The 12,194-nt window shown below is 31.9% G+C and overlaps 1 protein-coding gene across 2 annotated transcripts; it reads left to right on the top strand.

The window, feature by feature from the left end:
* The first annotated feature begins 2,338 nt into the window (after positions 1-2,338).
* On the top strand, positions 2,339-10,582 carry LOC132749102 (methionine aminopeptidase 1D, mitochondrial-like). 2 transcript variants are annotated; one of them, XM_060738783.1, is made up of 8 exons: positions 2,339-2,404; positions 4,653-4,821; positions 5,285-5,403; positions 6,040-6,231; positions 6,702-6,865; positions 8,249-8,346; positions 8,838-8,894; positions 9,930-10,582. In XM_060738783.1, the coding sequence occupies exons 1-8, from the start codon at positions 2,363-2,365 to the stop codon at positions 10,097-10,099; spliced, it is 1,011 nt and encodes a 336-aa protein (XP_060594766.1). In that variant the 5' UTR covers positions 2,339-2,362; the 3' UTR covers positions 10,100-10,582. The 2 variants fall into 2 exon arrangements, with proteins under 2 accessions (XP_060594766.1, XP_060594767.1); XM_060738784.1 differs by having other exon boundaries at positions 2,343-2,609.
* The last annotated feature ends 1,612 nt before the right edge of the window (positions 10,583-12,194 follow it).

Here is a 12,194-nt window from a genome sequence, read left to right as displayed (position 1 = left end):
CTTAATTATCTTTAGGATATCTTTCTATTTTAAGTGCCCAATCTGTTCTAAGTAAAAAAAATTCAAATATCATGTTTTAGGCTTTTGTACCTCAGTGGAGTTCCTTTAAAATTTTGATTATGCCAATATGCATTAAGAACTGATTACAGGGGACTTGAACACAAGTGCAAAATAAATATAAGGCTCAGCTACGCCTAGTCAAATGTAGGTTTGACAGCTATATCCAGTGGAAATCACTATTGTACTGAATAATGAAAAATAATTTAATTCTAAATTGATAACACAGGATTGCCTATCAGTTTGTTATTTTGGTTTGTTAACATTTATGAAATTTAGAACCATACAACTTCGCTGTAAATAAATATATCAAACATTTTAAATGATACATTTGATTTCATGAATGTTTGTTAAGATAAACCTTTAACCCTTTACCTCATATATACGTGAAACAACACACTTTCGACCCGACCCCCCCCCCCTGTTTTAGGCCTAAAATAGTGAAAAAATGTCCAATTTTGGCCCCAAGCACATGTTTTCATTTGAGAAATGTTGATTAAAAAAGTGAGCACTTTTTCGGTGCCGCCCCCTATCCAAAAGACACATCAGGGGATTACCAGAAGGGGGATGTGCCCCCTTCTGTTTTGGGGGTTTGAAGGGCGGCGGTAGTCCCCCTCATCACCAAGAAAATTTTGGACTTGGGAGAGGCTAAAAATGACCCCAGGTTGATCCTACGGTAACGTGTAACCAACGCTGAAAAGCCTTTGACTATCTCAATCCCTTGAGAAGTTGCAGCACTTTGAAATAAATTTTGATGGAAAAAATCAAGGCAAAATAGTGATTTTTGGCAATTTTAAGATGTACCCTCGTTGCCATGGTAACAGGAAATTTAAGAATGAGCATGTCGTTACAAAGGCAATGGTCCAGTCAACATTTGTGCCAAAAAAGTTTGATTAGTATTGAAGCATTTTTCATAGTTTCATAGCAGTTTGAACTTGTAACAGTAGGCTTTTCAATGAAAACGGCCATTTTTCACAATATGCTCATGAGGGAAAGGGTTAAATAAGCTTTCCTTGCCTTTAAAGCAGACTGCTTGATTATACAATGCTTAACAACAATGCCCAGCTGAAATATAGACTCACATAAGTAAAGCCTACAAACACTTTGATTGTATCCACCTTTTTATCTTCATGTATTGTTTGATTCTATTAAACTTTTATTCTATTCTTTATTAATAAAGTCTATACAGTTTTTAAATAGATTCTCTAACATTTTTTAATAATTAATTCAGTCAGAATGAAAAACAATATCAGTAAAATACAATATATACAAAACAAGACAAAACAGTGTTGACATCCATGTCTACATTTTGCAAAGACTTGGCCATTTTCCATAAAATAGAAAAGAAAGAGAAAAACAATGACAATAGTAAGCATTCAACCACATAACTCCCTTATATTAAGCAATCACTTGTGAAACTGACTATGCTATTGCAGATGTGATGCTGACCTACACATAAAGCTTAACTGACTTTTCAAAACATTATCTATAAATTCCATATTAATTTTTGAAAATTACATGGGCAGAACCAAAGTTGGATCAAATATTTAAATCAATGTTATAATGTATTCATATTGACCCCTTAGTCAATACAACCAGATTATACTTGTCCACTTTAAACTAGTTTTGTTGTGTTGAAAATAATTTCCTTGTCAGCACAAGTTCTTTCAGAGAATTTAGAATTGCAGAACAACAACTGTGTCAGATATTAGTGCAATATCATCTGTGAACATTAAAATAGCAGCTAATGAAATTTAAGAAACTAAATATTGTTTTCAGGGGAAATCTACAAAAGCACTTTAAAGACAATAACACCATCTGGTAATGCTTGGAGACATGGATATCCTGAATACTCACCATGTATCGGTAAAACTCTTACTTGAGTCTGGTTAAAATGTGTGACTATGATACCCACAATGTCACATTGGCTGGCCATTATGACTTAGATTTATACAGGTTAATACAACTTCTTCTGCATATAAAATAATCAATTTAACTGGCTACCATTATTACCACAAAAGAACAGTACTGTACAAAGAAAAGTGTAATAAAAATCTGTCTATCCAACCATCCAATATCCTTCTGACTCAAATTTCCGGAGCATTAAAATCAATTGTTACTATTTTGGTTTACACAGGGTACAAGCACTTTTTATAAACTTTAAATACTGTAGACCAGTAACGTGTTTGTGAAGTTTAACTTTTTGAAAAATACAACAAATCAATTAAAAACTTTGGAAAGAAGGAAAACATTTGTGCGTGTTCAACCTTAATAAGTAACGGTAAAGAACGGGTTGTAGTCTGGTATGAAACCGAAAGAATTGCAGACAGAAAACCAACAATTTACAGTGAATGTCATTAATTATATGTACATTGCAAGCGTTGATTGCTAAAGAAAGACACTAAATAAGCACATCTTTATAATAGTAGTTAAAAGAAAAACTCAATATAAAAGTGAAAGTTAATTTGTCACATGATTTCGCGACACATCCAAAAATCTTAGATTATCTGTTCCTAATTAAGAAGCAAATTTTGGTTTGATTTACATTATAAGTAAGTAATATAGATCTATTTACCAGAAATTAATGTTATATCATATAATTGACACTACATGGAAATATTGGGTTGGTCAGTCTCATTTTTGCAATTTAGGTGAAACCCTCCAATACACCGATAAACACTTTCAGAACTAGCAGACGACCGGATATTCTTATCAGTAATATTCCGAGTAAAGATAACAGGTTGCGTATCTCACTGTATAAATCATATGTAAAATGGTCTGTCATATGGTAGGTTTAACAGTAAATTTAAATACTTTGGAGTAAAAAGATGTGTTGAAGTTTATACTGTGATGAAGCTAAGATCTAAAGCTTTTAATTGGTGTAATACATTTTAAAATCGGACATTTAATCACAACAAACTAGCGGTTTAAAAAACGGCCTATTTTGTATTGTTTTAGCATAAGCGATGTCGATTTTACTCGAAGATAAGGGAAGCAACTCGTATTTTTTCACTCGATATACCTCAGTTATTTATGTAGATCATATTGAAAGTGTTTATAGGTGTATTTTACTAATAGGGCGTGTCTAACATTCCAGTCAGTTAAAAGCTAAAGAAAGCTAAACCAGTTAGCTAAAATTTGCAAAAAAAAAAAAGGCATTGTTAGTATGTTTAAGATAAACAATGTAACTTATTTTGTTTGTGTAAAGGATAAAAATCTAGTCCCAATATATCAGACTTTACTGGCTTGTTATAGTTCATAGTAAAAATATCCCAAAGCAATGTCATATTTATAGTTACTACACAGTGTATATCCAGTAATGCAGGAATGTGCAAATAACAGAGGAAGTGTGCAAAAGCAATGCAGAATTGTGCAATTTAGTGACTAAAACAAGCACAGCGATAAATAAATGAACCAATATTTTTTATTGTACACCAAAGAAATGACTTGGACAAAACTCTGATACTTTAAGAGATACCAACATGAAACTTTGTAGGTAGATGGATCTCATTTGGTAAAAGTGCAGTGCAAAAGAACCATAACTCTAACTTTCTTAATTTTGGAGTTATTGCCCTTTGTTCCATTTCTTTTCACTTTGAATTTGTCAAGGACATAGCTCTGAAACCATAAGAGCTATGAACAATAACTAAGGTAGATAGAGCTCATTGAATAGAAGTGCAGTGCAAAAAAAACGTAACTCTGCCTTCCTTAGTTTTGGAGTTATTGCCCTTCATTCATTTTTTCTCTTTGAACTTTTTCCTGGAGAAAACTTTGAAACTATAAGAGATATTAACATAAATGTTTATAGGTAGATAGATCTCATTAGGTACATATGCAGTGCAAAAGAAATGTAACTCTGCCTTGCCTAATTTTGGAGTTATTGCCCTTTTTCAATTTTATGCTGTGAACTTTGTCCGGGACATTTCTGTGAAACTACAAGAGGTATCAAAAAAGAAACTAAGTAGGTAGATAGACCTCATTGAGTAAAAGTGCAGTGCAAAAAACAGTAACTCTGCTTTGCCTAATTTTGGAATTATTGCACTTTGAACTTTGGGACATAACTCTGAAACTGCTTTCCTTTCTACTGTACTTTCCTGTATCCAAAACCTATTTGGGGAGCATAACCTGGTTTAAACCAGCTCTTGTTTAAAATTGTCTGGGAATGTAAAGTCATTTGTTTTTTAACCTTTTTTCAACATTTTAAAGGGCACCTAATTGCTTAACATTGATGTGTAGTGTGCACTAGCTTGAAATAAATATTTCTCAAAAACGATATCAATATGGAATTATCTATATGATTTGCAATAATAGTAAACGAAGATCAATTGAATAGAGATGAATGGTGTAAACAATGTGTCTTCATGCATTAAAAAATTTGCACATGCTATATTTGATAGTAAAAATAATCCTCTGGTGATTATTTTATGATCAAACTTATAAAATTCTTTGCACAATGAATGTGCTAACTTTATATATTTATTTACTCTTTAGATACTAAAAGAGAATTCTTTAAGAAATATTTTGTTATACCTGATAAATCGTATAAGATCTACTTGTTCTTATTTAAGGTTCTGATTTAACTTTGTAATTTCCAGGCGAGTATGAGACTCAAGGTGTGTCATCTACTGGGTACTAGTTTATTGAGATCGTCGTCAAGGATACAGTTGAGCACAGTTTCATACAGTGTTTTAAATAAACCTGGTGTAATTGGTCCGCCCAGGACTGTCCCAGACCATATCAAGAAACCACCATATGTTGCCACAGGTAGGGGTCTTATTAATAGAACAATTTTTCTTTTTTTATATTATAGATACATGATTATAAATACATGCATCACTAATCAGCAAAATTTATACATAGTTTGTAATTTATACATATGTTTGTCTATAATAATCCTACAATAAAATAGATAAATGAATATTTACTTTACCGTATAGTGTATGTGTGTTTCAAACTTTCAATATAATGTAACATTTCAAATAACTGAACATTTGAAAATAATATTTAAAATTGTAAGTTCTGCCTCTACAACTAACTATGATTGTGATGAAAAGTGATAGAATTGGTGAAAACATTTGCAAACATGATAAAGATTTGTTTTAATTCTTCATACATTTCGATCAATGATAATTAAGGCACATGTATGCTAACTGGCAACATATAATGTTTATTAAACCAACTCATGATGTATTGATTGATCAATTTAAGTACTAAATTTTGTTTACAGGTGTAGTTCCTGCCAGTCCATTAGAGCCAGAAATTAAGAGAGATGTAGACATTCAAGGTACATGGAATGCCTGTAAACTAGCTAGATACGTACTGGATCGTGTCTCCAAATCTATAAAGGTAATGTACCTTATAATTAGTGTACAGTACGCAATGTATTACTGTTCACAAATGTAAAAGAACAGATAGTATTTTGATATAACCAACCTAATTACACTGTCTGAAGGCCCCCTCTTATGTTTGATGTTTTTTTTGTGGAGTTGGGGTGCTGCGGAGGTGGGTTAAATTCCTCTTTTTCAAGAACAATTGAAAATTGTGCAATAGAAAATTAATTATTACAAGTTTCCAGAAATAACAAAAAGAAAATAGAAAAGTCTATAGATCTATCAGACTATATATTTGTCCTTTATAGGATGGTCACTGCTCAACACGGTCAATGACCACCAAGTAACCAAAATTACTAGAGCAGATGGCCAGTGCAAATCACGGTGGCTGCCATAATGTATTATGTACTTTTTCCGGGTAGTCAGACTATTCTCACCCTTACCAGTTTCTCCCCGATATGTATATATGTGATAGATATGTTTTAAAAGTTTAAATAATTAAAAGAATTTTCATTCAATCAATAATTGTACATCATATGCATTAAAGCAAAGAATCTTAAGTGAGTGATCTTTGGTCATCATGGACCTCTTGTTTATTTGTGTATAATACATGTTGTTAGATATTTCAAAATAACTTTTGATTATGTTTCAGGTTGGCACAACTACAGATCAAATTGACAAAATTGTACATGAAACATGTATAGCTAACAACGCCTACCCTTCACCTTTAATGTATAAAGGTTACCCGAAGTCGGTTTGTACGTCTGTGAATAATGTACATTGTCATGGTATACCTGATGATAGGCCACTAGAGGATGGGGATATTGTAAATGTTGACGTTAGTGTAAGGGAAATGTTTATATCATATTTGGTTATAATATATTGTATCTTTTGCATCTTTTTTATGCTCCAAGAAATGTTAACACATGTAGTTGAGCATACAAATGTATAATTTTTGGTACGCCTTTTCCATCAAACTGTTTCTCTCCCCTTCTGTTCTTACATCTCACTATGTAACCATTTCTCATAAATGAATATCAACTAATATTGGACATATTTGATGCATTTTAATTTCCATTTATCTGAACCATTTAGGGTGGTGTCACGTCAGTTTTGCCTAAGCCAAAGTCATTGAGCATAATAATATATTTTCCTACTTTTAGTAAAAATATTCTTTTAACTTTACCAGAATGATGTTGAGCCAATATTCTTCTTTGCCCTGTATTTACATACCTTTTGCTTTACTTCTTGCCTTACTCTCAAAATAACCAAATTGCCTAGAAAGCATTGAGAAATATTTACTTTATTCACCAGGTGTTTTTCCATGGTTACCATGGTGATGTATCAGAGACATTCATGGTCGGTGATGTCGATGAGGCTGGTAGAAAACTATTGGAAGTTGGTCGTCAAAGTTTAATGGAAGGAATAAAAGTTTGTAAACCAGGGACTAGATTCTGTGATATTGGAAACGCAGTTAGGTAGTGTAATTAATTATTTATTTGCCTCAGTTTGAAACAATAAATGATTATACTGTAATGTCAGTGTACTTGTTTTGATTAGTGGTGATCAGTTTCATTACCCAAAGATTTATTTCTGCTCAAAAACCAAACAACCTCTTAATGTGTATAAAAGAAAAACTGTATCATACATTTATACTGAGAATTGATTTGAAGATCACTATTGTTTTACTAATTATAGGTCAAAGGCAAAGTTCACATATTGAGATTCCCTTTCTACCAAACTTTATAATGATACAAATACTGGTTACAGTGGGTTAAGTTTTCATGCAGACATATAGGCATACTTTTTACTGTTTCATAGATTTTCTATAAACTTTACAATTAGTTTCATTCTTATACTGGTTTAAATACTGGCAGCAGTGGCTGTTTTTAGTTTCAGACAGACAAACTGTTTCATAGATTTTCTATAAACTTTACATTTAGTTTCATTCTTATACTGGTTTAAATACTGGCTACAGTGGCTATTTTTAGTTTCAGACAGACAATCTGTTTCATAGATTTTCTATAAACTTTGCATTAAGTTTCATTCTTATACTGGTTTAAATTCTGGCTACAGTGGCTGTTTTTAGTTTCAGACAGACAAACTGTTTCATAGATTCTCTATAAACTTTGCATTAACTTTCATTCTTATACTGGTTTAAATTTGGCTACAGTGGCTATAGTTTCAGTAAGACAAACTGTTTCATAGATTCTCTATAAACTTTACATTAAGTTTCATTCTTATAATGGTTTAAATACTGGCTGCAGTGGCTATTTTTAGTTTCAGAGAGACAAACTGTTTCATAGATTTTCTATAAACTTTGCATGATCTAATTCTTACAATACGATATAACGTTAGGTAGTTTAATTCTTATACTGGTTCAAATACTGACTACAGTTATTGTTTTCATAGTGACATATAGGCAGAATGAAACTGCCTTATGTTTTATCTTATTCTAAGGTAATATAAGATCATGTAAAGTATATAGAAAAATCTATGAAACTGTTTGAATTATGCCTATATGTCTGTATGAAGACTAAGACACCCAGAAAGAAGTCATCAAGCTACTATATCTAGTTTCTAAAATAGATTTTTTTAAATTAATTCATAAAACCAGCAAACAAACAGATAACAATGTGATCTCCAGACATGATTCATTTTCCTTATTAAGAACATTGTAAGTTTTCAAGCTGTTTAGAATATTAACTTGTGGTCAGTAGGTATATGCAATTATATATATATATTGTCATTTTTTGAGGTAAACAACTTTGAAAATTAAAATTAAATGTTGGTCTTGGTGGGTCATAAAAGGCTGATTCTATCTTGAATAGATTTAACTGTCGTTACAAAATATATTTCAGTGAATATGCGTACTCTGAGGGTTTTGTAGTAGTACCTGAAATAACTGGTCATGGTATTGGCTCGTATTTCCATGGACCACCAACTATTTTTCATATTCGTAAGTATTTTTCTAAAGTATTTTAGCTTGACTATTCAAAGAGTAGGGAGAGCTTTTGTAGTCATTTAGGTGTCGGCGTCACACTCGGGTTAAGTTTTTAAGTGCAAATTGGTACCAAGGGAATAGGTTGAAACTTCACATTTATTTGAGAGCATAAAAGATGAAACTGTTTAAGGGCAATAACTCTAACATGGATTATGACAAAATTATAGTCTTTTTTTGAACTTAAAAAAAAAATCTACATTATACAGGCTCTTGCTTAACTAATAAGCGCTGAGAATAGTCGTGCAGTCATTTGAATCACTTTACACTTCTAGAGCATTTCAGTCAAATATTTCTCACTGGTACCTTATGTTTTTTACAGTTTGTTTGAAGTCCTCATTAAATAATAGTTTCTAAAGCATGACTGTGTGTGAGTTGTTTTCAGTATATGTTTTTAATTTAATTATTACACAGTTTTAACTAAATGGAAATTTTTACATCTATTGCAGCTTATGAAATCGATGAAACAAAGTTGTATATGCAGCCAGGGATGACCTTTACCATAGGTATTCCATTTAGTAACACAGAGTATAAGTAACATCAAATTTGTTGTAGTATTTTCTCAATAAAAGATTACATTATAAAACTTAAGGTTGTGGAACTAATTTTTGGCCGGGTTGCACAGGTGCAAAAAGTTTGTAACCGTTTTCTTAGCAACTACTTATCACAGCCTCTTGATGTTTGGTATACAGAATTAACACATGGTCCCATACCGTCGTATTTGATTTCAGCTCTGTTGCTTGTCCACTTCCTCTTTACCGACTAAGTTAAAGTTTTCACATATATTTTCAGAAGTAGCAAAATACTCTAAGATAACTCTGTATAATGAAAGTAAGAAAATCAATTTTATGCTCATCATCGTAAAGGAATGGGGTAAAAAATATGTTCGCCTAGTTCCAGATAACATCTTTACTGGACTTGGGATGTCTCTTAGAGCTCAAAAATTCACAATATTCATGACATGGCTTTATGTATGGCAAATTGTTTCCTCACTTAAAACATACAAAATTTTCCCATGTAAAAAGAATTTACTGGCTTAAAATAAAATATCATTAATAACATTTGAGCTGCGTCACGACAAAATCAACATAGTGCGTTTGCGACCAGCATGGATCCATACCAGCCTGCGCATCCCCGCAGTCTAATCAGGATTCATGCTGTTTGCTTTCAGTTTCTCTACTTGTAATAGAGTTGGTAAGTGAACAGCATGGATCCTGATCGGACTTCGCGGATGCGCAGGTTGGTCTGAATCCATGCTGGTCGCAAACATACTTTCTTAATTTTGTCATGATGCAGCTCATTTATGGTGTGTTGTTTTATTTTTATGTCTCACAAACTCTTGGGATTTACCTAATGAGAAACATGAGGGCAAAATAACATATATACCGGGCTTTAGGTATCTTAATGCTCTTCAATTGAATAAACATATCCTCTGAAACCCAAACCTGTGTTGCTCTCTCAGACATTTTATATAATGTAAAAGCTTGTCTAACAAAGAAATAATGTAAATGTATATAATAACATTTGTTCTTGAATTTTAGAACCGGTGATATGTGAAGGTACTGAAGAGTATAAAACGTGGTCAGATGGTTGGACGATAGTGTCCAAAGATAACAGTAGATCTTGTCAGTTTGAACATACAGTACTTATTACACAAACAGGGGCGGAAATCTTGTCAAAATGGTACTACAGGGACTATGGAGATATGTAGCGTGAATTTGTAAGCTATGAATGCCATGGTAATAAGGAAGTGAAAGCTGGATGGCTGATTATTTAAAGAGAACAAACACAGTAAATGGTTTATTTAAAGAGAACAAACACAGTAAATGGTTTTATCATAGGAGTACAGAAAAGTGTTTTGTGGTGTATGATTCAACTGTATTACCATTATGTAAAGAATGTTGACAATTTTAGAATTGACTTACTGTCTTAGTTATAGCATATTTATTGTAGATAGGAGCATTTTTTGAACATTGATCATTCCACTCTCTGAACTCACTAGTACTAATGTTATATTAGAAGGGCTGTGACAAATGTTTGTAGAATAGAGAGACGGACAGTTTATACCAACAGGCCATGTCTCCCTTACTTATTTCTAAATGCATTTCAGTGTAAATGAATGACTCTTTTAAAACATGACAGTAACAGTATTTTTTGATGCATGATATTTATGAAAACAACAGTAATACCTCTACACGTAAACGCATTTTTTTCAAGTTCAATATTTTTCCAGTACTGGTGGATGGTATATAGGTGATATGTAAAAAAATCTGATGATAATATTTAGGGGGGGCACCTCTTTTTTAGACCCCCCGCCTTGTTTGGGCCGGGGTGTTTTAGGCTATTTGAACAATCTTTTTTGTGCATGCATGTTTGAAATTAACAATAAAAATGCAAAATTGAAGACATGAATTTTATTATGTCAGCAGACGGCATTAAGAGATCGTGACATACAATATACTGTTGATATAGGTCAGTTTCCATGACAATAAGATTAAGTGCTCGAGGGATCAATAACAGATAGTGAATTTATGGAAATATCATTGTTGTGTTGTTTTTTAGTGTTTTTTTTTTTCATACTGTAAAACATTACATTAATTACATATGTATTCTTTTTTCAAAAAAGAAAAAAAGGAATAATGTAAGTGCTTACACAGCTGTAATTGCCAAGCTTATTGCTTAGTATACATTGTTATGTAGTGTACATATTACCATGAGATTTGTTATATTTACTTCTTTCTTAGTATGTATGTTAAGTCTTTTTATAGTAATTCTCATTATATTTTTTTTATTTGTTTAAGATTACTATCTGAGAAAATTTCTTTTTTATATATATAATATTTTGGTGTTTGTTAACAGGTAGATCTTGTATTTTTCCATGTTGTGGTTTCATTCCATAGCTTCCATTTACATTTTGTACATGTATATTTTCTAACTGCTGACTAAAATTGTTAAAGGTATACTGTTTAAATAATAAACTAACATATGATTCATTCAGGAAAGCCAAATTTGGTTGTGAGTGTCTTTGTTGTTTAAATAATGCAAGAAAGGTAGTTCATTGTGCGGTACATTGCAAGAAATGGAGTTTATATGCATTGTATTGTAGTCATAAAAGGCTGTACTTCTTACGGTGTGATTTACTACAAACATCTAAGCTCCATGTTCAGCAATATTAGATGTATGCCAGTCATTTGTGCTTATAAAGGGAAATCAGTGACAAGTGTTAGAATTTGACCAATTGTAATGCAAAAATTTCACCAGTTGTAATGCAAAAATTTCACCAGTTGTAATGCAAAAATTTCACCAACTGTAATGCAAAAATTTCACCAACTGTAATGCAAAAATTTCACCAATTGTAATGCAAAATTTTCACCAATTGTAATGCAAAAATTTCACCAACTGTAATGCAAAAATTTCACCAACTGTAATGCAAAAATTTCACCAGTTGTAATACAAAATTTCACCAGTTGTAATGCAAAAATTTCACCAATTGTAATGCAAAAAATTCACCAACTGTAATGCAAAACTTTCACCAACTGTAATGCAAAAATTTCACCAGTTGTAATGCAAAAATTTCACCAGTTGTAATGCAAAAATTTCACCAGTTTTAATGCAAAATTTTCACCAATTGTAATGCAAATAATGCAAAAATTTCACCAATTGTAATGCAAATAATGCAAAAATTTCACCAATTGTAATGCAAAAAGTTCCCCAATTGTAATGCAAAAAGGCACGAAGACCAAATGACAATATCACTAAATATGAAAAACAAGATCAACAAGGATGGGTGGCATTCAATGAACGCA

Source organism: Ruditapes philippinarum, unplaced genomic scaffold (assembly GCF_026571515.1).
Source record: "Ruditapes philippinarum isolate M1 unplaced genomic scaffold, ASM2657151v2 ctg202_1_1_1_1, whole genome shotgun sequence".
Lineage (NCBI taxonomy): Eukaryota > Metazoa > Mollusca > Bivalvia > Venerida > Veneridae > Ruditapes > Ruditapes philippinarum.
Note: the sequence above shows the minus strand (reverse complement) of the source record. Positions and strands in the feature narration are given on the sequence as shown.

Excerpts from the sequence above, each read along its gene's own strand:
- LOC132749102 (XM_060738783.1), top strand. The coding sequence starts at position 2,363 with ATGAAACCGAAAGAATTGCAGACAGAAAACCAACAATTTACA. Across the intron at positions 6,866-8,248 it reads GATATTGGAAACGCAGTTAG|TGAATATGCGTACTCTGAGG; the intron begins GTAGTGTAATTA and ends AATATATTTCAG. Across the intron at positions 8,895-9,929 it reads AGGGATGACCTTTACCATAG|AACCGGTGATATGTGAAGGT; the intron begins GTATTCCATTTA and ends CTTGAATTTTAG.